The sequence below is a fragment of the Sceloporus undulatus genome, chromosome 4 (assembly GCF_019175285.1).
Source record: "Sceloporus undulatus isolate JIND9_A2432 ecotype Alabama chromosome 4, SceUnd_v1.1, whole genome shotgun sequence".
Classification (NCBI taxonomy): domain Eukaryota; kingdom Metazoa; phylum Chordata; class Lepidosauria; order Squamata; family Phrynosomatidae; genus Sceloporus; species Sceloporus undulatus.
In genome coordinates, this window is record NC_056525.1 from 77387454 (window position 1) to 77415345 (window position 27892).

Consider the following 27892-nt stretch of genomic DNA (forward strand, 5'->3'; position numbering starts at 1 on the left):
GAATGAACTAACTAAGAGGCTGTACAGTTGGGCGTTATATGCTGGCCTCAGGGCGGAGTGGGGCCGTGGTGTCCATACAACGCATGTCTTGATGAGGTCATGCCGTGAACCCAACTGCACAGTAGGCAGCATCATGAAGCTCCTTTGGTGCTATGTCCAGATGACACAAAACGAGTGCCAGAAGGTGCCACTGGGGCACCCTTTCCACGGCACACAAAAGAGCAGCTTTTTGCAGCTCCTTTTTGTTCTGCGGAATGCCAGATAAGGGCCACAGCATGTAGTTGCCACAGCCCTGAAAGAATGGCAACAAGCCACTCCAAAAGGGCAGTCTGTTTAACCCCTAAGTAAATACACTGGCCTCCTGGGGAGTCTTTTCAAGTTGCAGCAACCAATCAATTAAGCCTTCTAAATAGTAGTGAGCTGGAGAGTTGCACACAGACTTCATCTCACCCAGAGATGAGCCCACCAAAACAGAAGAATTTGTGCCCCCAACTCCTGTCTGGAGATAATACACAAACTCTGGCAACCCTATCACATACCCTTTAACATTAAAAAGACAGTTACAATATGGAACCAAAATTAAAGCTTCATAAGATTTGTAAGGGCTTGTACTTTACACAGTTAAAGTTAAAACAATGATGCTATGTTGCATTTCCTCAGGAAGCTCAATTCAAGATGCAGCATGTTTTTGCCAACATGTCTTACTGATCTTGCCAGTCTCACAGAAAGGGACAGGGCTTACATAGAGAGGCACTGGGGAAAGGGGTTATGTCAAGACAGGAAAAATGCTACACCACAACATTAATCAGCAATGAGCACAACTGTGGAAATAGTGAGGCTTATCCATGTTTCCCCATGTTTTGTTAGGAAGTGATCAACATTTTGCAGCAACTTCCAACATATTACAATGATGCTGCAACAGTACAAGTAATGATGGAACTTTATTGGAGACATTTTTCCCATTATGGGAACAGGAAGGGGACACTTGGGGCTGTGCGTGACCGAGAACCGCACAGCAAAGTGTACTCAAAATGGCCCCATTCCATACCCTGGCCCCAAGCTGTCCTCATTCAATGCTGAGGCACACCATTTTGCTCAGCCGGAAGACTTCCAACCCAAACATTTAACACCCCTCAGCACTGAATGGGGATGGTTTGGGGATGGGGAATGGAATGGGGCCATTTTGAGGACACTTTGCTGTGCTGTAAAATCTGTTTTTTCTCGGTCATGCATGGCCCTGAGTGTCCCCTTCCTGTTCCCATTAACGGGGGGGGAAATCTGTCCGATAAAGTTCTTAGTAAAGCTGCAGACTGGAATCTTATTGGTAATTATAGCAATAGTTATTACTGAAATTATCTGCTATATTTCCTACAGAACAGGAGCTCAGCCACTGCCCTATTCTCAATCTATGGGCCAGTACACACTGCCATAAAGCGGCGTGCTGCTGGCAATACTACGGTTAGGGAGCACACACCAACCACACACTCCCTAACCCTAGTCCATGGCAGCGCCAGCACCATGGTGGCCTCCTGTCAACAAGGGGGCTGCCATGATGCTGGGGCTGCCGTGCAGTATCCCTGCAGCCAAGCAATCTGTACCATGCCTACGTTTCAGATTTAGAATTTTAAAATTTAGTTTGCTGTTGTTGTTAGCCTATGGTGACCCCATGAATGAGAGACCTCCAGGTCACCCTGTCATCAACAGCCATGCTCAGGTCTTGCCGATTCAGGACTGTAGCTTCCTTGACTGAATCTATCCACCTGTAATACAGTTTTCTTCTCTTTCTCCCACCTTCTATTTTACCAAGCATTATGGTCTTTTCTAGTGAGTCATGTCTTCAAATGATATGGCCAGAGTTACTAATAATTTTTCATTCTGTTGAAACTTATGTTCCTTGTGTGGTTAGGATGAAAATGGAAACTCATTAGCAGATGAAGACTTGCGTGCTGAGGTGGACACATTCATGTTTGAAGGTCATGATACCACAGCGAGTGGAATCTCTTGGCTTTTCTATTGTATGGCCCAGAACCCTGAACATCAGCAGAGATGCAGAGAAGAGATAAGGGAACTTCTTGGCGAACAGGAACATGTACAATGGTCAGACCACATTTTTGCTCTTCATCTGTGTAGTACAGTTTCAGGGTCATATTCTTGAAGTGTTTTGAGGTTTTGAAGGATGTATTTGATCACAGGCCTAAGGCCTAAGGCCGCTTAGCTCTCTGAAATAGAAAGGAGTTGTTCACAGCTAAAAAAACAAAAATATGTATCTGACAACAATTTTATTTTTCTATTCTTCTTTCTGTACTTTCAGTTACTGCTTTGTTCCCTAGGCTGATAACATTACATCATTTTAAAAAATCTATTTCAAATCACATTTAATCAAGAGACAGCTGAATAAGCTGATATTATACAATGAACAAAATTCCTTGAACATTTTGTCTTTCACGACTAGAAACTTGTCTTTCAAAACTCAGGATGTGTGATGGCACTTCGGAGTTTATCAAACGGGAGGAATTTTGCTTAAATTCGAATGAAAAGAAAGTGGGGCCAGAACGCATTCACTTAAAGTCGCTAGTTTAGCACAATTACGTGAACGCGCACTGTGTTCGAACTGGCTTCCCATTGCCTGAAAATAGCATTCCATTGCCCAAATTTGCGTCTGGTAGTCTGTCCCGCAATAACATGAAACCCCATGATTGCGTTCAGATTGCCATTGGATTATACATTTCAAACCGGTTTTCGGGTGGGTTACGGAGTTGAGACTGCCATGGTTGCCTTGGTCGATGATCTTCGTCTGGGCATAGACAGGGGTAGCGTGTCCCTGTTAGTGCTCTTGGACATCTCAGCGGCTTTCGATACCATAGACCAGGGTATCCTTCTGGAGCGCCTGGTAGAGGTGGGAATCAGGGGCACTGCGCTCCAGTGGTTCCGATCCTACCTCTCCGGGAGGTTACATCTGGGGTCCCTCAAGGAGCCATTCTGTCTCCCATGCTTTTTAACATTTACATGAAACCGCTGGGAGAGATCATCCGGAGTCATGGGGCGCGGGGTTATCAGTACGCTGATGACACCCAAATAATTTTCTCTATGTCTCCAACTGATGCACTGACCAAGGTTGGCATCTCTCCTCTCGTGGCCTGTCTGGAATTGGTAATGGGCTGGATGAGGGAAAACAGACTCAGCCTGAATCCAGAGAAAACGGAAGTACTCGTGATAGGTTCTCCTGGCCCGGGGATGGCGGTGGTTCCACCTGTCCTGAACGGGATCACACTTCCTGTGAAGGACTCAGTACGCAGTATGGGGGTGCTTATTGACTCGTCGCTCCATCTTACTTCTCAGGTGGATGCGACGGTCAGGAGCACCTGTTATCAGCTTCGGCTGATACGCCAGTTGCGTCCCTACCTGGACCGGAGGGACCTTGAAACTGTAGTACATGCTCTGGTAACCTGTCAATTGGATTTCTGTAATGTGCTCTACATGGGGCAACCCTTGTACCATACCCGGAAGCTGCAATTAGTGCAGAATATGGCAGCACGACTGGTCACTGGTACTTCCAGGGCCAGTCACATAACACCTGTGCTTAAAGACCTTCATTGGCTGCCTATTCGCTTCCGGGCGCAATACAAGGTGTTGGTTATTACCTATAAAGCCCTAAATGGCTTGGGCCCAGGGTACTTGGAGGACCGACTCTCTCTGTACAATCCGCCCCGCACACTCAGATCAACTGGGCAGCAATTATTAAGAGCTCCAGAGGTCAGATTAGTTACTACCACCAGGAGGGCCTTTACCACCTTGGCACCCAACCTCTGGAACTCGCTGCCTGCTGAGCTCCGCTCAGCCACCTCCCTGGCCCAATTTAAGAAGGGGTTGAAGACATATCTTTTCGAGCGAACCTACCCCTGACTTTACCCCCTGGTATATTCTCTCACCCCTCCTTCATCAGCTGGTTGAGCTGGCATGAGTTTGCTTGTTTTTATTGTAATGTTTTTAATGTATTTTAATATGTTTGATTGTATGGATTGCTTTGTTGTACACCGCCCTGATTTCTAGAATGGCAGTATAGAAATAAATTATTATTATTATTATTATTATTATTATTATTATTCCAATTCCCCTTGTCTGATAAACTCCTCTCTCTTAAGAACTGAGTTCTTAAAAACATAGACACTTAATTTAGTAAAGACATAATTGAAAATAATCTTGGTTTCAAATATTGCAAAGCACTGAGAAATTATCATCTAAATATGAATTTGAATAAAGAAACACACACCATCTATTTTCATGTCCCAAAGGACCCTGTAAATTGTTATGGTCAGATATGTTATTGGGTTGACCTTGATTTTCTTTATTATAAAAATAAACAAAATATAAAAAGTGTGTGTGTGTGTGTGTGTGTGAGTAACAAACAGCATGCATTGGGGAGAATATAGATTCCTATCTATGTGTTAGATAATCACAAATATATGTCCTGTCATATAGTATTTTCATTCCCTAATTTATGAGAAAAATAATCCAGTACTCTAAAATTTTATTTTAAATTTGGTTTATAGATGATTGCTGAAACAGGAATATGATTTTCTTGCATACTGAGGATGCTTCCCCACTTATTCAGAACATCTCTTGTTTGCTGCCTCAAATATAGGAATGGTGTCTAGCATGTAGGCACATTAGAAACACTTTATTCATATTGGGGTGCCATCTGACCTTTTTTCATTTGAACCTTAGCAAGTAGATAACATGGGTTTTTGGTCTTTGGTGAAAAAAAGTGAGACTTGTTTAATTATTTTCCTAATGTTTTTCAGGGATGACCTAGGAAAGATGACATACAGCACCATGTGCATTAAAGAGAGCCTTCGACTTTATCCACCAGTACCCCAAATAGCACGAGAACTGAGCACACCAGTGACATTTCCAGATGGAAAAACACTACCAAAAGGTCTGTCTTTTCCCATCTTTTGCAGATTTGAATTAATTTAAATTTGTACTTCCTTTTTAATCTTTTTTTTTTTAAAAAAGACTTCTTCAGTATTTCAAAGCACTACCTCTTATAATTACATGAAAGAGGAGGTGGGAGAGAGTGAGGAGAAGGTAGTTATCTACATATATTAGTGTTGCCAGAGTGAAAAATTGGAGGTGGGTTGTGTATATTTAATGGCTGTGTAGAAGAGGGAATTAAAATAGGTTTTTCTGGTTATTTAGTTATATGACAAGCAGCACCTGCTGAAATTTCCTCTTCTGCTCAGCCATTAAAGTTACAGGAGCCATCTCTAGTTTTCTCTGGAAACTACTTACACTGGATGTATATATGGACGTTTACTGTACAAATGTGCCACTAGAATCTAGGCCCATTCAAACCTCATTATTACAGAGATCCTGAACACCAGAATGACACCAGTGTTTCAAAAAACTACTGCATCAGGGAGTATGTGGCATGAATAAAATGATAATATCCACAGGTGATTAAGATATGCCAGCAAAGTATGTTCTGGCTTGGCCAACTGCCTCAAGAAAGCAGCTCCCAATCTGTAAATGGATAAAAATGTCAAAGATGCTTCCCTACCCCCTTCTAAGTTCATGGTCTAGCCCAGTTTGGATGATACAACTTTATTACTGTTTCTAATGAGATATAATCCCACACACTCTTTTGCAATTGCTACCAACACCCTTTGACAAGGTTTCCCATGACATTCCTGCAAACAAGCTTGTAAAATGTGGGCCAGATAAGGTAACTGTTACATGGCTTTGTAATTGGTTGACCAGTCAAACCCAAAAGGTGCTCAACAATGGCTCCTTTTCATCCAGTGGGGTCCCATAGGGGTCTGTCATGGGGTCAGTGTTATTCAACATCTTTATCAATTACTTGGATGACAGAATTGGAGGCATACTTATCAAATTTGCAGATGACACCAAATTAGGAGGAATAGCTAATACCCCAGAGGACAGGATCAAAATTCAAAATGTCCTGAATAGACTAGAAAGCTGGGCCAAAGCTAAAAATTAAATGAACTTCAACAGGGAGAAATATAAGGAACTGCGCTTAGGGCAGAAAAATGAAATGCACAGATATAGGATGGGGACACCTGGCTGAATGAAACTACGTGTGAAAAGGATCTAGGAGTCCTAGTAGACCACAAACTGAACATGAGTCAACAGTGTGATGTGGCAGCAAAAAAGGCCAATGCAATTTTAGGCTGCATCAATAAAAGTATAGTGTCTAGATCAAGAGAAGTAATAGTGCCATTCTACTCTGCTCTGATCAGGCCCCACCTGGAATATTGTGTCCAGTTCTGGGCACCACAATTTAAAAAGGACATTGAGAAACTGGAGCGTGTCCAAAGGAGGGCGACTAAAATGGTGAAGGGTCTGGAAACCATGTCCTATGAGGAACGACTTAGGGAGCTGGGAATGTTTAGCCTGGAAAAGAGAAGGTTAAGAGGTGATATGATAGCCCTGTTTAAATACTTGAAGGGGTGTCATATTGAGGAGGGAACAAGCTTGTTTTCTGCTGCTCCAGAGTCTAGGGCTCGGAACAATGGATGCAAACTATAGGAAAAGAGATTCCACCTCATCATTAGGAGGAACTTCTTGACAGTAAGGGCTGTTTGAGAGTGAAACACACTCCCTCGGAGTGTAGTGGAGTCTTCTTCCTTGGAGGTCTTTTAACAGAGGCTGGATGGCCATCTGTTGGGAATGCTTTGATTTACTGCATGGCAGGGGGTTGGACTGGATGGCCCTTGCGGTCTCTTCCAACTCTACGATTCTATGATTTTCCTACTTGGGTGTATCATTTTAAAAATATTCCTAAATGTTTTTGAGCAAACTGATCACACTATTTAAGCTAATGTGGATAAATAAATGTGGATAAATACATGTGAATAAATTAATAGATACATTGTACTCAAATATTATGCCCACATGAGTGAGGACAATGTGATGACCTTAATGCTTCACTGCATATAAGGAGACAGCTGGAAGTTATCCTCAGAACTACACTGTCATTCTTACCTTGCTTTTGTAATGCTTTCTCTCAACCTACCTCATTCCTATCTCAGATTTGTCATTTGATTCTATTTTCTTTGATAGAAGTTAACAAACTGATGAAAGGACAAGTTGTTTTTTGGTCCCCTAACTCTCCCATCCCCTTCCAGTCTAAAATTTTACACTATACCCCCAACCCTGCAGTCTGATGGGCAGTAATCTGCTAATTGTCACAGTCAAAGTTCAAGATTCACACCTCACTCACCATCTTATTTTCGCAGGCATGCATGCAAGCAGCAGCCTTTCATAGATTTAAATTGGAAAGATAGAAACTGAAATGTGCATGTGGTGCTTGAATACCTGCATCCCAATTAATTGTCTGGGTTGAAAGTGGTCTTAATGATCCCAAGGTAGTTGCATCAGAGCCGTGGGCCAAATGTGGTGCCTGCTAGTGTTTCGATGGACCTTTTCTGGCAATTCAAGGGAGCACTGGCCCAAAACACTGTGGTGTCTGAAGCAATATGGCACCCTGCTCATCCCCAAACTAAGTAATCCCACAGACACCTCTTGCTGTCCCAGTGGTAAACAATCAATTATTAATTTAATTTAATGACTTTTATTACAGCTTCTGATGCTGTCCTAATAATAGACCAATTCTAGGCTAGGAGAACTCCACTGAATACTCAGAGGAATGCAGGCTATGATTAAAAGCAATACAAATTGTATATAATAATAATAATAATAATAATAATAATTTGTTATTATATATTTTGGTAGGTCATGCAGTTTTGCAACATATATTTATTAATACTCATTAAATAAAATTTCTGCGCAGTAAACAATAAAATGCTTTAAAGTGAATTTTTTTCTCTTTGCTTCACAGGGTTTCTAGCTTTGCTGGGTATTTATAACCTTCACAGAAATCCTGAGATCTGGGAGAATCCTGAGGTAATAATAAGAAGATAAAAAATCTAAGAAAGTAAGGCCTTTCTAGTGAGACAGGAGTTTGCTTTTGCTATGTGCCTTCAAGTCATTTCCAACTTTTGAACCTATCATGGGGCTTTCTCGGCAATATTTGTTCAGAGGAGGAGGTTTGCCATTGCCTTTCCCTGAGGCTGAGAGTATGTGACTTATCCAAGGTCACCCAGTGGGTTCCATAGCTGTAGCCAGATCCATTTAGTGATGAGACAGGGCAGGGGTGGTCAACCTCATTGGGTTCTGGGATTAATTCTCTGTCAAAAAATAAAATCAGAAGGAGCTGATGATCCACTTTGGTTTTAAAAAACCCTACATGTTGTTGTTTTAATATTAAATAATGCAGAGGAGAATAGTGTATACAAAAGGCTCTTAGAGAGGTGATTCGCCTTATTTTAGCCAGAAAAAGAATACTCAGGAAGGGAAAAGGAATGCATTGTAAAATAGCCACGAAGGTTATTGTATGTGGCCAAAGAACAGCAGGGTGTGGCCAAGATGGCAAATGTTATTAATGAAGAAAAGACTAGCTAGGTGAGGCTATAGCAGTTTGCTTTTGTCCCCTCTGCTGAATTGAGTGCAATTTGCTTTTGCATTTTGAATTCAGTTTACAGCAACTGAAGTAAAGTGAAGATAAAGGGAGAAAGTGAGAGTAGGAGAGACAAACTGGGACAGTTTAAAGCACCTGAAAAAGTGGGATTAGTCAGGACTATCCCTGATAAATCAGTATAGTTGGAGAGTTAGACATAACTGGACATATCAATCCATTTTAAGCAGTTTTTTTATGTCAAAACAAGGTGTATGGGGCCCTAATATGAAGTGGGATGAGAAATTTAGTGATTCCCCAGGCATCACAGTCCAGATACAAAACCACATGCCACCAGAACTGTCCTCTGCTCATGCCTAGTACCAAGTTCAGGCAATGATTTAGAGAATAAGTATGGAAAGAAGTCCTGTGCCAGGACTATGGTTCAAAGCCCTTCTGGTATGGCTTCCCTGTATGGTTTAATGAGCATGCATATGAGCGTATACACATACTCACATGTACACATACAAAGGTGTTGGTTAAGCTCTCTCTCTCCCTCCACAGTCTGACTTGTTTGCTACTTATATTCTAAACACTAACTGTGTTAATTCAATCCATCCAGTTATTGTCAAGTCTACATTGGCCTAAACATTTATGAATGTTAAGGATTTTTCTTCCAGGTTATGCTGTCTGTTTTCTGTCTTCCTTGACAGGAAGATAGGATATGCAGCACAGCTCCGTTGTTTAAACCTGCTGGGGAAAGTGATTGCTAATACTGTAATCCCATGCATGCCTACTCAGAGTTAAGACCCATTGAGTTCAGTGGGATTTATAATTTGGTACATGTATATGGAATAATAGTCGCATAGTAATTTTTGGCAAGGTTCTTTTTGTCTATGTGTCTTGATGACCGCCTTGGCTAATTCAGATATTCATTTTCTGTTAAAGGTCTTTGATCCTCTAAGATTCACCCCAGAAAATTCACAGCGTCGCCATCCCTTTGCCTTTCTTCCTTTTGCTGCTGGGTCGAGGTAAATTTTTAAAAATCTATATTGTTTTAAACTTTCTTCTTTAAAAGACATTTATTTCCCATGAGAGGCATAACTATGTTGAACAATAACTGCAGGTAGGCCTGAATCAGTTTTAGATATGTAAATATTTCTAGTACTTTGTAAACACTTGGATCCACATCTGAGGATTAATATACAGTCACCCCCCCACCCGCAAAAACAAAAAATTGCCTATATTCAAGCCCCATTGGCTTGAAAGGTTGCATGCATCACATTTTGTCCCCCTCTGTTTGCCGCCTGCAAATGGGCAAGGGACGTGGACTCCAAGTCCCCAAAAATGGAGGGACAACTGTATTCTCTCTCCAAGTGCATTATTATATTGTTTATCACCATCTGCTTTCACATTAATGTAGTGAAAGTACTAAAATAATACTTTAAAAATATTAAAATGTAGGCCTCATTCTCACTATGGTTTAAACCGGATCGTGATTCAAAATGATCTGGTTTAAATAACCATGGTTTCCACTTAATTTGAACTGCTGAAATGATTCGGAGAAGGGGGCATGTTTTTTACCCATTTTACATCAAAAAGGCGTGGGTAAAATGGGATGTTTTTTGGAAATAAATTGATTCAGCCCAAGTGGAACCTGGCGGATTCAAATTGGATTCGAATCCGTCCTGGTTCCCACTGGCAGTGGCTTCCCTGGCATCCTGGCCATACTTCCATAGCCTGCTCCATCCTCCAAGCCTGCCTCTCTCCTTCTATCCTGGCCTCTCCTCAGCCCCCAGTATGGCCAGGAGGATGGAGGGAGTCATGGTGGGGAAGCCGGGCTATGCTTCCTGCACCAATTCTTGAAACTGGCGCAAATCATAGAATCATAGAATCGTAGAGTTGGAAGAGACCACTAGGGCCATCCAGTCCAACCCCCTGCCATGCAGGAAATCCAAATCAAAGCATCCCTGAGAGATGGCCATCCAGCCTCTGTTTAAAGACCTCCAAGGAAGGAGACTCTATCACCCTCCGAGGGAGTGCATTCCACTGTCGAACAGCCCTTACTGTCAGGAAGTTCCTCCTAATGTTCAGGTGGAATCTCTTTTCCTGTAGCTTGCATCCATTGTTCCGGGTCCTGTTCTCTGGAGCAGCAGAAAACAAGCTTGCTCCCTCTTCAACATGACATCCTTTCAAATATTTAAACAGGGCTATCATATCGCCTCTTAACCTTCTCTTCTCCAGGCTAAACATCCCCAGCTCCCTAAGTCGTTCCTCATAGGGCATAGTTTCCAGACCCTTCACGATTTTTGTCGCCCTCCTTTGGACACGCTCCAGTTTCTCAATGTCTTTTCTGAATTGTGGTGCCCAGAACTGGACACAATATTCTAGGTGGGGCCTGACCAAAGCAGAATACAGTGGCACTATTACTTCTCTTGATCTAGACACTATACTTTTATTGATGCAGCCTAAAATTGCATTTGCAAACATAGTGAGCCCTCAAAAGGACTGAGAAAATAATAAGATTTTCAGTTGGCAGCCAAAAGAAAACAAAAATACAGTTGATCCTCTGTATCCATGGATTCTGTAGCCAAAAATTCAACCCTCTATAGTTTGATAATATCCCTCTCTCCACCCCCCCCCCCAAAAAAATCCAAAAAGAAACCTTAATTTTGCCTTTTGATATAAGGGACACCATTTTACTGTGCCATTGTATATAATGGGACTTGAGCATCCACATATTTTGTTATCTATGGGGTTCCTAGAACCAATCCCCAGAGGACACCCAAAGCCCACTAGAGCAACAATAGAAAAGTAACTTATGTGAAAATCTCTGGACTCTGCTTTTGCTCAAAATGCCATATTTCTTTTCTTACTTTTAATTCTACTCAGGAACTGCATTGGACAACAGTTTGCCATGAATGAGATGAAAGTTGCTCTCGCCTTGACACTCCTGCAGTTCGAACTTTTGCCTGATCATTCCAACCCTCCCATTCCCATACCACAGATTGTCACCCGATCCAAGAACGGGATACATCTGAAACTGAAAGTTATTAACTGAGTTTTGATATCACTCCAACAGTAGTGCTTTTGTACTCCCAAATAAATATTGGTAGCACTTTAAATTTTAATACTACCAAACGTACTTTTGGTCTTTGCATAGAATTGTTCACATCTTGGTAATTATGGGACAGAATTCTTACCATTATAGGCATACATCGACTGATTAAAGACCACAGTTACTTCCAAATGTATTTTCCCCATATTTGATTCCAGTAATACTATTGCGATATTTTGTATTGCAATAATTTGTTGTTGTTGTTGTTTACCACCAGTTAACTTTGACTAATGGTGACCTTTGAACAAGAGACCGCGATGATTCCCCGGTATCAACCTACCTGCTCAAGTCTTACAAAGCCAGGGCCATGGATTCCCTGTCTTGCCCAAGTCACTTGTAATATTTGTTGCTGTGTGCCTTTAAGATGTTTCCAAGTCATGGCAAGAGTAAGCTTATCACTGGGTTTTCAGGGACTGAGCATGTGTGGTTTGCTCACGGTTACCCAGTGGGTTTCCATGGCCAAGCAGGGAATTAAACCCTGATCTCCAGCATCCTAGTCCAAAACTCAAACCACTACACCACACTGGCTCGCTATTTGTAGTGTGGTCTTCTTTCCTACTGCTGTCCATTTTACTGAATTGTTTTCTCCAGTGTGTTATTTTAGTCAGTCTCATTGTATGTCCAAAGAATGGCAGCCTCAATGTAGTCATTTTGGCTTATAGCAAGGGTTCACACTTGATTTATTCTAGGACCCATTTATTTGTTTTTTGACAGTAGATAGTATCCACTGAACTCTCTTCCTGTACCACATTTCAAATGAGTTAATCGTCTCCTGTCAGCTTTCTTCACTGGACAGCTTTCACAACCGTACAAAGAAATCAGAAATAGTATGGCATGTATGATTCTGACTTTTGTATTTAATGATATTTCTTTACATTTGAAGATCTTAAGTATTTTTTCATAGCTGCCTTCTGTTTTCTTGATGGAGTCTCCAGTTTGACTAATGACTGAGACAATTTTGACTAATGACTGAGACAATTTTGCTAGGTGATTTTGCTGTTGCTTTTAGTATATTGTTGTATGCTGAACAACTGGAAATAAATTTCTCAAATTAAAAATAAATATGTTTAAATGCATTAGTTTGTGAATAGTGTAAGTGTACAGTTGCTATAATATGCATGAACATTGATTGGCCTTCAGACTACCCCTCCCTTAAATATTTCCCCTGAGAAAGAATGGTGTGATAGAAATTAATATGATAAATTGGGTATTGTCTGATGTTCTGCTTATTATAGTTTTATGGCATTCTATCAGGCTGCTGTGAAATCTTCTTTCTTCTGAATTAGTCTTCATTGTTGCTGTTTACCTTCAACCTATCATGGGGTTTTCTTGGCAAGATTTGTCCAGGGGTGGTTGGCCATTGCCTTCCCCTGAGGCTGACAGCATGTCATATGTCCAAGGTCATCCACTGGGTTTCATGGTGAGCGCAGAACCAAAGCCTGGTCTCTAGCATCATAATTGAACCCACCAACCACCACACCACGCTGGGTCTCTACTACTCTTATTAAAATGCTTCAACACTGTACTTTTTTTCTGTTTCACAGTTGCTTACAACCAAGTTGCCAATAAATGAGACTCTTTTGCACTATATAATTGCACTTTAACTACCACAGTTCCATGCTATGGAATCCTACGGTTTGTCATTTAATGAGGTATTCCGATTTATCTGTCACAGAGCTTGAATGTGTCATAAAAACTAGTTATACCTCAGTTAATACAGTAGATGTGTTCCTGGGCTATACTTCTTTAACATAAACTTTGGTACCAGAGGTAGATGTAACATGGTCAGAATAGAGATAGGTTCGTATGCCATAAAAAAGAAGAGCAGTTAATGTTTCAGCAAACCCTTCATTGAAAACTAACATTATGCACGTGTGAAATGAAACAACCAGCTCAGGTAAACCTTGCATAAATAAACAAATACATTTTGAGTCTTCTGCAGACCACTTGAAATCTTCTTCCAAAATGTATCCAGGGATTATCTGCCTCTGCCCCTCTTTAGCCTCCCCTTTTCTTATGAGTTCCATTTTGGTGGTGAAAATTATAGATTTATGCTTTTTCAATATGTCAGGATAGGTGGTGAGGCAGGCTAATTTCCTTTTCCTTTTCCTTTCTGTTTTGCTCTTCACAGATGCTAAGTAATTTTTCTGGAGGCAGCAACGTACTTTGCTTATTGCAGGGGAGCCCACACAGCTACAGTAGGATCAGCTAAAGTTGAATCCCATTCTTTCCCAAGTCAAACTTTAATGTACACTTGTCCCTCCACATTTGCGGCTTTGTCTTTTGCGGATTTGATTAATCATGGATTTTATTAATATGTTATCTTTAGGGATATCTAGGTCCTCCAGTGCAACTCTATGGTCAACTTTAGCCAAAGGTCATACTGAAGGACCTAGAGATTCCTAGCAACACTCCACTAAGCATGTGTAGTGTTGATGCAAGCGTGAGCGCTCAGAGTAAACTTGGAAGCTTGTGTGAAGATAAACAACTGGCAAGCTGCTGGAGCATGCCCGGAAAACAGCTACAGGATGAAAGCACACCGAAGCCTGGCTTATCTCCAAAGAGGCACTTTGTTTTATTTGTTGCAAAGACACACATGAGAACAATACTAACACCATCCACCAACTACAAACCCCAACAAACTGTACAATTGGACATCTGGACTTATATACACATTTGTCATGCAGCCACCTTGCCCAGCCCCTTCCTGTACAAGTTCCTGTGCATCTTGGAATACTTTCCCCCTTGCAAAGATGACACATACAGCTACATGCTCTTTGGCACACACTGTGACCTTGGACATCACCTGCTGCTTTGAGTCCCAGCTGTAGCCAATTCCAGGCTTCTGCAAAGTAAATGACAATTTCCATTTTGTCACATCTGAACATTTTCATCAACTCTATACATTAACATGTAGCTCCTCCAGCGCAATTCTATGGTGGTCAATGTCTGGCAGATGTTAACCACAGAGTTGCACTGGAGGACCTAGAGAAGTGTTCTCTCAGGTAAAAACATAGTGTTTTTGTAATTTGCGTTTTTTCCATTCACAGGGGTCCTGTGCCCCTAACTTCAGCAAATGTGAAGGGATGAGTGTATTTTTTTTTAGTTATTATTATTATTTACTGCAAACACTCTACTGCAACCCAGCCCTGAAAATCTCTCCTTCACCATCTCTCCTTCACCACCTTCTTAATGCCAATGATGCAAACAAAACAAAGCAAAGCAAAACTTCCAACTAGACAGAAGACAATTAAAGAGGAGGGCTTTTGTATAACTCTTTTCCAGCACACTTTTCAAATCAGTTGATTTTCTTCTTGTCTGCTTTCTTCACTGTCCAGCTTTCACAAACGCATGTAGAAACTGGAAATACGGTGGAATTGACAATCATAACTTTAGTGCAGTGAGACTTTGTTATCTGCTGGGGCTTGGTTCCAGGCTCTCCCGTGGATAACAAAATCCATGAATGCTCAAGTCCCATTAAATATAATGGCAGAGCACAATGGTGTCCCTTATACAAAATGGAAAATCAAAGTTTGCTCTTTAGAACTGATACTTTTTCTGAATATTTTCAAGCAGTGGCTGCTTGAATCCATAGATAACAAAATACATGGATAAGGAGGGCCGGCTGTATTCAGTGGTAATTTTTTGCGCTTGAGGATCTTGTCTAGTTCCTTCATAGTTGCCCTTCGAAGGAGCAATTAATTTAAAGGGGGAGGGACAGGGCAAGAAATCCCAGGATTTTGTAGCTTAGATACAGGGCAACTACAGTGGTCCTGTGATTCTGTAGCTCAGCTGTGGGTCTGGTGGTGCCAAGTGAAATAAGAGGTTGTGGGTGGAGTTTTTGCTCAACTGCTTGTACCTGCTGTTCAGCTCCACCTTTGCTGGAATGCTTTGGCATTACACATGTCCCTCCACATTCGCTAGGGTTAGGGGCACAAGACCCCCGTGAATATGGAAAAACCGCAAATAACAAAAACACCATGTTTTTACCTGAGAGGACACCTTTCTAGGCATCTATAGGTCCTCCAGTGCAACTCTGTGGTCAACATCTGACAGACATTGAGCATAGAGTTGTGCTGGAGGAGCTACAAATGCCTAGCAGAGTATTCTCTCTAGGAATCTCTAGGTCTTTCAGGGCAACTTTTAGTTAAAGTTAACCACAGAGTTGCACTGGAGGACCTAGATATTCCAAGAGAGAACATATTAATCAAATCTGTGAATAATCAAATCCGCAAATATAGAGGGATGACTGTAAATACAGAGCTTTCAAGCAGGATTCCTCAGCCACCAGCCATATTCTAGACTTGCAAAACAAAACAAGGAGGGGAAGAGGGATGGAGAGTGTAATGGATGCCTTGGGGGAGGGGGATCCTCCTGGACATCACCAAGGAGCCTCTCCCAGCTTTTCCAGATGGCTGCTGCTGCTCTGATCTTGACCTGTGTGGCTCTGAAAGCCACCCAGCTGTTTCAGGCAAGGCAGAAACTGATCCAGGGGTTCAAATATTTCCCAGGATGGCCAATATGACATTTAAAAAAGTTTAAAATATATTTTGTGACCAGAGAATGAAAAGTCTGCATATATGTGTTATCTGCCAATGAAAATATTCAAACAATGTAAAAGTCAAAAACTCTGTTTATATTAAACTATTCTGTGGTAGTTACAGCACTGGCATGGAATGCACATGATGTGGAAATTTCTTTTCAGTGTATTGTCAAAATAGCTATGATGCACACTAGCCCTGAGAACTGTAAAGCGTACAGAGAAAACAGCAACATGGTTTCATAACAATATTTTGGTTAACATTTAGGTGACATAATAAAACTTTAAGATTTTTTTTTACAGCCTCGACAATATTGATAACATTTTTTTTTCTGATTGTTACACCATGGCCTTCTTCACTATATCACTGAAAGGAATATACAGTAAATGCCATTTAATGTCATGTATGTTAGTATCATCATTAAAACAAGGTACTTTTTAAATAGGGGTCCAACAGTTTCCTAATAAATGTTAAAAATGTATAATTAATATCTATTATCTATTTTTATCTGTGGCAATTATTCTTACAGAAACTGGTTATATATTAATTGTTTATTTGCTTAAACTATATTTTCATATCCTACCCTTATGCAGACCCATCTATTAAATATAACTTAAAAGCAATGATTGTTAACAGAAATCTGAAATGGAGTAACCTTGCATTTTGTTAGCCTGACACTGTTTTTATATGTTTTATTGCTCCATTACACAGATCCTAAAAGTCTTATATTTTACAATGGCTTGATTCCATGGATTGGTATGTATTTTCATGTTCCTTCATGTTCCATTAAGTAAGATCTTTGTGGAAAGGCACCATACTTAAATCTTAAATCTAGTTCTGGTTTTAATGTTTTTATTTATCAATGTATTTATTATTTCATTTCTGTGCTGCCTTTCTCCCACAAAGGTTCCAAAGGCAGCTCACAAATAAAAACATTTAAAGAATTTAGAATTAAGAATTTAAAAGACAATTAAAAGCAACTAGCTAAAAAAACAGTTTAAAAGTATATGTGTGTTTATTTCATGTAAGATGATTATGTTATGGTGATGTCTGGCAGGGACGTAGCTAGGATTTTAGGAAGGGGGGGGGGGGTCCAGACTAAGTGCCACCATTATAATGGGGCTTCGGTGCGGCGGCGCAGCAGCACACACCATTCATTTTTCTAATGGAAGGGGGGGGTCCAGACCCCCAGAAACCCCCCCCCCCCGGCTACGTCCCTGTGTCTGGTGATGTTTTTCTTGAATGTTGCTGTTGGTTTCATGATATTACAGGTCAAGTGTCCCTTATCCAAAATGTTTGGGAGCAGAAGTGCTCCGTGTTGGGGGGAGGATCTTGGAATACCTGATCTGCATATACATAATGAGACTGGAGAGATGAGGATGTGAAATGGCAGGATTCCAAGTGTAGTGCTTGGTATGAATCCACACTTCCCACCATCTCAAAGATCCTTGTATCTTTCTCCAGCTGCGTCTCTCTCCAGCCTCACAAATACAGTACAGATACATAGCTCAAAAAGTTTTGGATTTTTGAGTATTGTGGATTTTGCATTTCCAGATAAGGGATACTCAACCTGAATATATCTGTGATTTTGTTATGAATAGAATCTGTAATAGGTTTTACGTAGGTTTGGAGTTTGAGAGCCAAGTGCTGCATGATGGGGTGAGGTCTCATCACTAGTAGGAAATAACAGCACCCTGGAGCAAAAAAACAATATAGTATCTTAAAGGGTATAAATACCCCCACTGAAAAATCTATAAATGCTAAGGGTGAATATATATATATATATATATATATATATATATATATATATATATATATGAGATAAAATGTCTAAAATTCAATACCAGAGAAACTAAACCCTGGAGAAAAGCCAATAAAACAACAGAAAGGGTAGAGGAAAAAACCCCTTTCTCCTTAGGAGAAGTATTTCCTTTTAAATTTAGTACTCAGATGTGATATTCGATACATAACCATTAATACTGGAACTCAATTGAACTCTTTGTTGGAAATTGATTCCCCGTTGGTCTTATGTTTGTTGGTGATTTTCTTATTGTCATTTTCATACCCTATGTTTTTCCCCCCAGGATCTATCCTTGAGTCTTAGCAGGATTATGCTCATTACCAGCACAGCTGGTTATATAAGACACTCTGAGAGCAGGTTAAGATCATTGCAGCTTTTGAATTCAGTACAGTCACATTGTGTGCTAAAGAGTTGCTGTATATTTTATCTTTTTAACATTGGCAGGCCACTGAAGAAGACGTCAGTTGAAACACATCTGGCCTTTGGTTTTTATTATTATTATAATTGATATAATTTTTCTAATAGCCAAGAAAAAGGTTTTTTTTTAATGTTTTATATCTGCTTATATGTTTAGTTGAATCTGGTTGTTTCCTTAGGCCCCTCACCAAAATCTTTCAGGTTAAGAGCCTGAGACGGAGGACGTTATCAGACAAGGGAAATTGGAAGTATAATCCAATGGCAATCCAAATGCAATCATGGGGTTTAACGTTATTGTGTGATAGACTACCACATGCAAATTCGGGCAATGGGAAGTTAGTCCGAGCGCAATCATGGGGTTTCACGTTATTGCGTGAGAGATGATCACACGTAATTTCGGACAATGGCATGCTATTTTCGGGCAATGGGAAGCCAGTTCGAGAGCAATTCACATTCGCGTAAATTCGCTGAACTAGTGAATTCACGTAAATGCGTTCTGGCCCCACTTTCTTTTCATTCGAAATTAAGAGAAATTCCTCATGTGTGATAACATCCTGAGTCAATAAGATACAGTATGTTTTTCCTTGCTGGCTGCCTTGCATTACAGTGAGCCCTTGGTATCCACTGGGGTTTGGTTCCAGGAACCCCCCCCCCATGAATACCAAAATCCATGAATGTTCTAATCCCATTAAATACGATGGCATAATACAATGGTATCCCTTTTTCGAATTCATATTTATTTTAAAAAATATGTCAAGCCATGGAAGGTTGAATCTGTGGATATGGAGGGCCAACTGTAAAAAACAAGCAGAGACACACCATTTTTCTTTGGGGGGATACAGATGGGCAGAAAGGGGTGGTGAGATACCACCCCTTTCTCCCATGGAGTGTTGCTGCGGCAACCGCATGTCGCAGCAACAATGCGCCATTTAAAAGGTGCTGCGAAATGCGGTTCCTTTCTCCGCCACTGCTGAGGCACCATTAGTGCCCTGGAGCAAAGCGGTGACATCTCTTGTGTGCCACACCGTGTAAACATGGTGCATGGGGTGAATGTCATCTGAACATGTGTGTGCCAAAATGGCACCTGGACAGTGCGGTAGGCCTTGAGAGTCTATGGACACTCTGCTCTCTTGAGCCCTAAAATCAGCCACAAGCCGGTGCTTTGAACCAGTCTGTAAAGGGCCTTTCTTTCTTTTTCTTTCTCTCTTGGCAGAGGGTGTGATTTCACACCTAGTCAATTGAGGACGTTTGGTGCTTTCTGACATAGGTTCGCATGAGGAATGGACTTTTTCATGTGCTGCACAGCAGATAACAGCCAATGAGATGTTGACTACATAAATGCAATTAACAGATGTATTTGTTATTAATAGCAGCCTTAGTGTCCTCAGGATCCATTTTTTTACTGTAAAAATTAACTGAGATAAAATATGGTGCTAAATTTATGAATGCAAATGCTCCCATATCTGGAAGAAAGAATTGTGGGATAGAATGCTGTTGGGACTTTCTGGGAGTAGTAATCCCAAAAAGTACTTTCCCAAGCTGTGGACATAATACAAGTGCTGTGTGATCCAGGTCCCCAGTTGTAATTAACACAGGATCTTCAGCAAGGCCAGCTGATTGCACAGGCATCAAAAGGAAGCAAGGATTGGCTTCACAGATCTCTAAAGACTGATAAACTGTTAGTGATCCTGGTCTTTCTGTATAATATACTTTTGATTGTGATAATTAATCTACTTTTTTCATGCCTTTTTATCTCATTGCCACCTTTCATAGGGAAAGGTTTACTTCTTCTGGCAGCGACATCGGAATCTACTCACCCCAGGATTTCATTATGAGATTCTGAAATCTTATTTGGCTCCAGTGGTTGAGTTTGTCAAAGTGATGCTGGTAGGAAACACCATTGCCTTCATTCTTAGGATGCATTTGAAAGAGTATAGCATTCCTTATGCATGTTTGTTAGTCTCAGTTAACAGGATTCTGTCAGTAACCTAATTAGTACCACCCCATTCAAAATCTGGGATTTGAAAATCAGCTGAAAATCATCAGCACTTATTGATGTCTTAGGGTATATTGACACTACACAGTTAGAGCACACTGATGGCCCTTTAACTGCCATAGCTCTGTCCTATGAAATCTGTGAATTTTTAGTTTCATGAGGAACTTAGAATTCTCTTTCAGAAAGCACTACCAGTGTTGTTTAGGGGAGTAAACATCACCAAATTGCAAATCCCAAGATATCATAGGATGAAGACGTGGAAGTGAAAATGGTAGCAAAATCCTATAATTCAGCAGTGTAGATGTACTCCCAGACTAAGGGCAGATGGTTTAAAAGACTGCTAGAAGATCCAGGAGCTCCTGAGACATCCCTTCTTCTTCATTGCACTATGATCAACATTATTTTTGACTCAGTATTCTATATGTCTATATTGATTTAGTCCTCTGCTTATGTAAGGTTTAGAGCAATTTCCTCCATAAACCTTTAATCTCACCACCACCGTTCCGCAAAGGGGCCTGTTTAGAAAGAATATAGTGGTGGTTTTGCTTTAGACTGAATGAGACTCAGCAGTCCATGGGATCACATTCTTCTTGGGCCAGAAAGGGAAGAAGAGCAGCTCTTACTACTGTGGTGAATCCATTTAGTTTGGAAGTTTCTGAATCCTGTATCTGCTGAATAACCCTGCATATCTTTGCCATGCTGTGATCTAGTAGAAACACTAGGTGCTATTACCATTATTAGCTGATTTGGCTTGAAGAGTTGGTTTCCTTACTAAACGTTTTGTAGAAAGGAAGGCCTACTTTGTTTCTTTATGAGCTGCACTTGGGAGTAATTCAGGAGTAAGCCTGATTAAATACAGTGAGAATTACCACATAGCCCGAAAAACCCACAAAAACTATGGATGCCGGCAATGAAAGCCTTCGACTTCACAGTGAGAATTACTTCTGAGTAAATGTGCATTGGATTGTGCTGGTTTTCAGTAATTTGGCAAGCCAGACCAGACATCTGAAATATGGCAATGAATAAATTTGCTTTTTTACATTACTTTCTATTGTTTTATAAGACTAAATGGAAGACGTTGGTCTCAAAAGACAGAGAAGTATCAGTGGAGATATATGACCATTTCAACTTGATGACCCTTGACAGCCTTCAGTTTTCAGAGCAACTGACAGATGGATCTGTCAGTTAAGCTTATTGCTGTATTCCAATGTGGTTATTATTTCTGAATGTTGCTAAGTCAAGGTTGCTTTATATTTGGGTGACTATTCAAACTAATACTTTGGGAGACAACTGTTCTTATGATCTTTACTTACCACTCTTCTTTGTGGGGCAGTCATTAGGAGCTCTTCATTGACTCCAGCAACAATATTTTCACTTATGGCAGTTCTTCCATAGGTGTAGTATTGTGTCATTGTCAAATGCAGGATCAATCTTTAAATGAGTGTTGCGTTCAAACTGAAATTCACTCTCCTGATGTGCATCCATGTTTTGTCCTTGCCTGAATGTTCTTCTTCCAGGACAATAGTAACTGGACATAGAAGTGTTTTATTTTTGCCACTGTAACATTGTATGCAGTTAGTGTCCCTGGTGGTGCAGTGGTTAAATGCCAGTACTACAGCCACGCACCCACAAACCACAAAGTGGTGAGCTCAATCCCAGCCAGGGGCTCAGGGTTGATTCAGCCTTGCATCCTTCTGAGGTTGCTAAAATGAGTACCCAGCTTGTTGGGGGGCAATTAGGTTGTGAACCGCTTATAGACTGCTTAGTGCAATATGAAGCAATATATAAATGAAGGTGCTATTGCTACTGTGGCAAAGTTTATTTGACATTCTATTCCCACCCAGCGAGTATAATTCAACAATCAAATTGACATGGAAGAAAATGTATAGGAAAAATGCACCAAAGCTTTCAAAATACTAATTCAAGTTTCCTGGGTTCAGATAGTTCCACATTTCGGCAATTTAAAACCTCAAAACTCACCAGAACACAAGTATTTCAGGCACTCACAAATTATTCCTGAAATGGGGCATTTCAGGTTCACTCACTTTCAGATATTGTCAAAAATTTCTTCACATGGAATTCAATCTCCAGGGAAGAAAGACTTGAAAACAGCCTAGGTTTCTCCACCTATGTTGGTATGTTGTGTACTACTGGACCTTTTAATGTTGGAATTCAAATTTAAATTCCAGAATAAAAATTAGAATTTAAATATATTTCCAAGAGATGTGCAGCTTTCACTTTGGGCCTCTAGGCATCACAAGAATAGCCATTGTAAACAATGGGGAAACACAGCTGTAAGAGAGAACAGCACAACACTGTATAATCTTTCTCTGTCTAAGGCTGAGTTGGGCCTAGACATTGTTGTGTTGCTGGCACTACTTACATAAAGACATGTTAGATACTGCTAAAGGAATGCAAGACTGAGTAGATTTTGCATCTTGGAAAGTCAACACTCATCTTAGTTCCATTTCTAGTTGGGACTAGTAGTTGGATTTATGCCCAAGCCTATTTTCCAGCTGATGAACCCAAACACCACTTCTTGGGAAGGTGAGCACCATACATTTAGGAAACCCCTTACAACAAAAATGTGCTAAATGTTTCCCACTGAGTTCTAAAGACATAATTTTAAATGTGTATCACTTATCTCTAACTTTGAAAAGGTAAACTCGTCTCTTAGAAACCTGTGGAACTAGACCATTTTTTCAATCATTCCCTTGACAGGGACAGTTCCCAAAGAGTTAAACATACTATTTGGATTTGCTATTGGAGTCATAAGGAAACCGTTATAAAACCAGCTTCTTTTTGCAATAGAAACAGCATGCTGTTTCTTCCTCACTACACAATTATAGGAAAACTCAGTTTTTCTAGAAATGCATGAAATTAGTTCTTAGGATAGAAACAGCCTGGTCCTTTCTAAACTGATGTAGAAGAGACAACAATGGTAGGCAAACATGTTACAACATGTCCTCCTTCATGAAGCGGAAGAGAGCAGACAGCACAGGCCAGAAAAATAAGATGGAGAGATTTCAGTCTGGGTTACTATCCTCTTTGCAATAGAGGATAGTCACTTAAGGACACCTGGCAAAACCAGATCATATGTAGTAAACCCCTTGGTGATTTGAGATTTGTGGCTAACCAAGGAAGCCAAGAGTTAGGAAAGAACAGTCAAGTTCCTAACCTCTTTGTGTCTAATCCATTATATCCCCAGTGGACAAGAGAGCACTGAGAACAAGTGTAGAAGCTGCTGTATCTCAACAAGAATGCTGATACCAAACAGCTTTTTCGTATGTTCTATGTGAATAGAAGATATAGGAGCTTTAAACTGCCAGTTCTCCATACCTTTCTGAAGGGGCATTCTTCATTCAAAGAAAGAAAAAGAAAAGGAAGTGGCTAGGCAATACATACAAATACAACTTTTCCATCACTGGGTTTTTTAAATAACAGAACATTGACTAATTGAAACACTGAATGTAAATGATAACTCATTGTACTTTTTGGTTTTCTTCTGCTACATTTGTTTGGTTTTTTACAAAACAGAAATATATTGAAAATGAATTTGAAATTATATATATTTTAAAGCAGCAGCTATTAAAATAAAAATGAAAAGTTAGTTTCCTTAGAATTAACCTTTCCTTCTTATTTTCTCAAAGGGACAATTCCTATGTTAAAATTTTCCTCCTCTCTTTTCTGATCAACGAGAGAACACTTGTACTTCTGTACCAAAATGATTTCATTTACTGGCTTAGCTCTTAAGGACGTCGGTTTCACAAAGCCTGCAGATTAGCCCACCTCCACACAGGTATTATACCTCTTTGATTTTTCTTTTCGTTTCTCTGTCATTCTGGCACAGATTTTTTGCCTGAACATTACTCAAGTAGTTGTTTAATAAACAATTATCCTTTTGGGGAACCATGTTTGTCTAGTTTTTCACAGTTTTTGAAAACTCATGGCATGGCACATTATACTTGCATGCACTTGTGGCAGATCTAATTGAATATTTTCCAGTATTGTGCTTGGTTCAGTAGTGGGCGTCTGTGACTGAAGGCAGTTCCCAGATCAGATTTGGCCTGCCTGAACCCATTGCTCAAATAATTGTACTGGCAAAAACAAAACAAAACAACAAAAACACTTTGACATATATTGTTAAGGAACGGTATTCCAATTGTTCAGTCTCTCTTTAGCAGGAAGTTGGGAAACTGGGAACAACATTTCTTGTTCATGCATGAGATGAGGTCATGTTATCTGTGTCCTTCCAAGGCTTTCTGGCTCAGTGTTATCTTGAATAAAATACAGTAGGACCGCAGTATTGGCAGGGTCTCAGTTCCAGATACTCCAGTCCAGGGATGGCTAGCATGCCGATACAGCGGACAGACTGTATGTAAATGGACTCACTGGATTACTAGCTCATGGCTGTTCAGCTTCCCTTCCCTGTTCTTTTAGTAGCCCTTTTATCCTATTATCTGTAGCTTTGAACATTCTTATTTGTTTATTACACTAACTTATAACCCACCTTTCCACTTACTGGAATAGCACTCCATCAGATAATGAAGGTGATTAAAATTATTAAAAATCAAATCAACAAAAGCTGCATTTCTGATGACTAAATGTCGAAGTCAACTTAAAACATGAAGAGAGATCTTGTAGCACCTTTGAGACTAAGTAAAGAAAGAAGTTAGCAGCATGAACTTGCTGCTACTTAAGACCACTTAAGTAGTAGCTGCCAACTTCTTTCAGTTAGTCTCAAAGGTAATAATAATAATGATTTATTTCTAGCCCGCCCTGAATCCGGGCAGGTTACAATAAAATACATTAAAGTTACAATGAAATCCAAGAAGAAAACAATCCTTATATCCACCCCCCCATTCCCAAATGCTAAAACAGGATTGAACAGTCATAGTATAAAAGCATTAAAAACTATTAAAACGTTACCTACTTATTCTACAGACTAACATGGCTATATCTTTGAATTCTACTACTCTTAAAACATGAAGTTAGTCTCAGAGGTGCTATAGAATCCCTTTGCATATTGATGTTCTAGACTAACATGGCTGTACTTTTGAATAAAACATGAAGATTCATTCTTGTAAATGTCACTTGAACAAAGAACAAAATTTTGGAACTTAAAAAGGGAGAGGCCCAAACTAACTTCCAAAGAAGAGCCTCTGTGGAGCAATAAATTTTCCCAGACTAGGCTTCAGATTTACCCTTTCTGGCCTGGAAATGTCTGACACCTGGTGGTTAAAATTGGCATTGCAGACTTCAGGGAGATTTTAATGTCTTCAAACCAATTAGGTTGTTGCTGTGTGTTCTGATACCAGACTTCTTTTATTTCTTCCCTGCATCTCTGCTGGTGTTCAGGATTTTGGGCCATCCAGTACAGCAGCCAAGAAATCCCACTCACTGGCTGTAGTATCATGACCTGCAAACACGAATGTGGCCACTTCGGCACGTAGGTTCTTCATGAGGTAACAGATTTCTCATTTCATCCTAATAATGCAACAATGCTGTCAGTGCGATGGTTTATACAAAAGCAAATTTCACCAAGATATAATTATACAGGAGGAAAATTTGGAAATAGAGAAAGATGGTTATTAATATTATATTTTCCTCATGATATCAGTTGCCTCCTCTGTCTAGCATCCTCCTTCTCCTATTTTCCTTCTTATTATCTATAGTGTTTATATCTTTTTTTTAAAATTTGTCTTATATTTGTCTTATTTATCTTATATTTGAAAGAAATATTGTTTTTAGGCACAAAGGACTAAGGCAAAATGTTAGGACCCACTGCACCAAAGCCTTCAGAGCACATGCCAGGTTGTCAGCATCTACATACACACAATCATGTCTATTATACAGTTCTCTGCATGTGAACTGTTAACAGGATTGTTTACAACACTGACCTTTGCCAAAATAAGGATATCCAGAAAGTCCAGATGCTTCCTCTTTATTCTCAGCCTTAAGGGATTCTTGTCTCTTTCTAATTATTCTATCTGTATTAAACACATGAAAGATGAATAAAAAGCAGACGGCAATATATATAGATAATAAATGGAAAATATTTACCATTCTTGCTATGCAAGCTATGCAAGCTATGCTGTATTTTTTTAGTTAGTTTATCAAACATAGATTTAAAAAATTTTTATTATGGTTTATTTCTATAGTGCTGTAAATGTACACCGCATTGTACATAGAGATAACCAAACCAATAAAAATATAAAACCTGCCAATGGCATACAATCTACAGAGAATGGAATAGATATTGTATTCCATGCTGTTCCCAACTAGAGTAAAATCCCATTCTGTTCCCAGCATCCTACATGTCCTCAGAGACTACAGATGGTTCCCCTGGCCTAAGGTCCCATCTTGAACCTCCAGGCATCCCCAGATCTGTCTGTGTCTCTAGCTCAGAGTCAGATTCCTCATCAGACCCAGGGCAGTCCATGACAGGGATCTGGCAAAGACACCAGAAAAACAGTCCCTGTGTTACTTGGGAATAATGCTCATTTAATTTAGTACAGCTCCTGAATTGATAAGTAAAAGGTTCCACTGTTCATATGATAAATGCCTCCTAACTGTAACGGAATATAATAAAACAAATAATAATAATAATAATAAATTTTATTTTTTATACCGCCCTTCCAGAGATCAGGGCGGTTAACAGCATAATAAAAACAGTGCAATAAACAGAACATACATCAAAAATACAAATACAATAAAAACAGAATAAAAAACCCGTTAGCCAGTCTCCTTGCCAGTAAAGAGGAAGGGAGGCCTATTAGGACTTTAGTCGGGGAATGCAGCATGGAAAAGGAAGGTTTTTAAATCCCTTCTAAATTGGGCCAGGGAGGTGGCCGAGCGGAGCTCTGTGGGCAGCGTGTTCCAAAGGGCCGGGGCGGCGATGGAAAATGTCTTCCTCGTAGTGGAGGTAAGCCTATCCCCTGGCACCCTAAGTAGTTGCTGCCCAGATGTTCTGAGGGTGCGGGACGGAATGTATGGGGAGAGGCGGTCCTTCAGGTATCCTGGGCCCAAGCCATTTAGGGCTTTATAGGTAATCACCAACACCTTATATTGTGCCCGGAAGCGAATAGGCAGCCAATGCAGATCTTTTAACATCGGTGTAATATGGCTGGCCCTGGAAGTACCAGTGACCAGCCTGGCTGCCATATTTTGTACCATTTGTAGCTTCCGGGTTTGGTATAAGGGTTGCCCCATGTAGAGTGCGTTGCAGAAGTCCAATCTCGAGGTTACCAGAGCGTGTACCACAGTTTCAAGGTCCCTCTGGGCCAGGTATGGGCGCAGCTGGCGAATAAGCCGGAGCTGATAACAGGCGTTCTTGACCGTCGCATTCACCTGAATAGTCAAGTGAAGCGATGAGTCAAGAAGCACCCCCAGACTGCGCACGGAGTCCTTCACAGGAAGCGTGACCCCGTTCAGGACAGGTGGAACCACCGCCATTCCTGGACCAGGTGAACCTATCACAAGTACCTCCGTTTTCTCTGGATTCAGCTTGAGTCGGTTTTCCCTCATCCAGCCCATTACTGAC

The 27892-nt window shown here is 40.4% G+C and overlaps 2 protein-coding genes across 3 annotated transcripts in view; both read left to right on the forward strand.

The window, feature by feature from the left end:
* Positions 1-12656, forward strand: part of LOC121927610 (cytochrome P450 4B1-like) — a 28080-nt gene extending 15424 nt beyond the window's left edge. The window contains exons 8-12 of the mRNA XM_042461395.1: positions 1907-2097; positions 4803-4936; positions 7862-7926; positions 9425-9507; positions 11369-12656. Coding sequence (XP_042317329.1) covers positions 1907-2097; positions 4803-4936; positions 7862-7926; positions 9425-9507; positions 11369-11537 — 642 coding nt within the window. The 3' untranslated portion in view covers positions 11538-12656. The remainder of the gene's footprint in view (positions 1-1906; positions 2098-4802; positions 4937-7861; positions 7927-9424; positions 9508-11368) is intronic.
* A 7433-nt stretch (positions 12657-20089) lies between these two features.
* LOC121927611 (cytochrome P450 4B1-like) overlaps positions 20090-27892 on the forward strand; it is a 44747-nt gene continuing 36944 nt past the window's right edge. Inside the window, exons 1-4 of one of the 2 annotated variants that reach the window (XM_042461396.1) lie at positions 20090-20240; positions 21413-21529; positions 24000-24148; positions 25708-25814. The gene's annotated coding sequence lies outside the window, so the exon portion shown is untranslated. Of the gene's footprint in view, positions 20241-21412; positions 21530-23999; positions 24149-25692; positions 25815-27892 lie in introns of those variants that run through there. The other variant, XM_042461397.1, reaches the window with a different exon arrangement.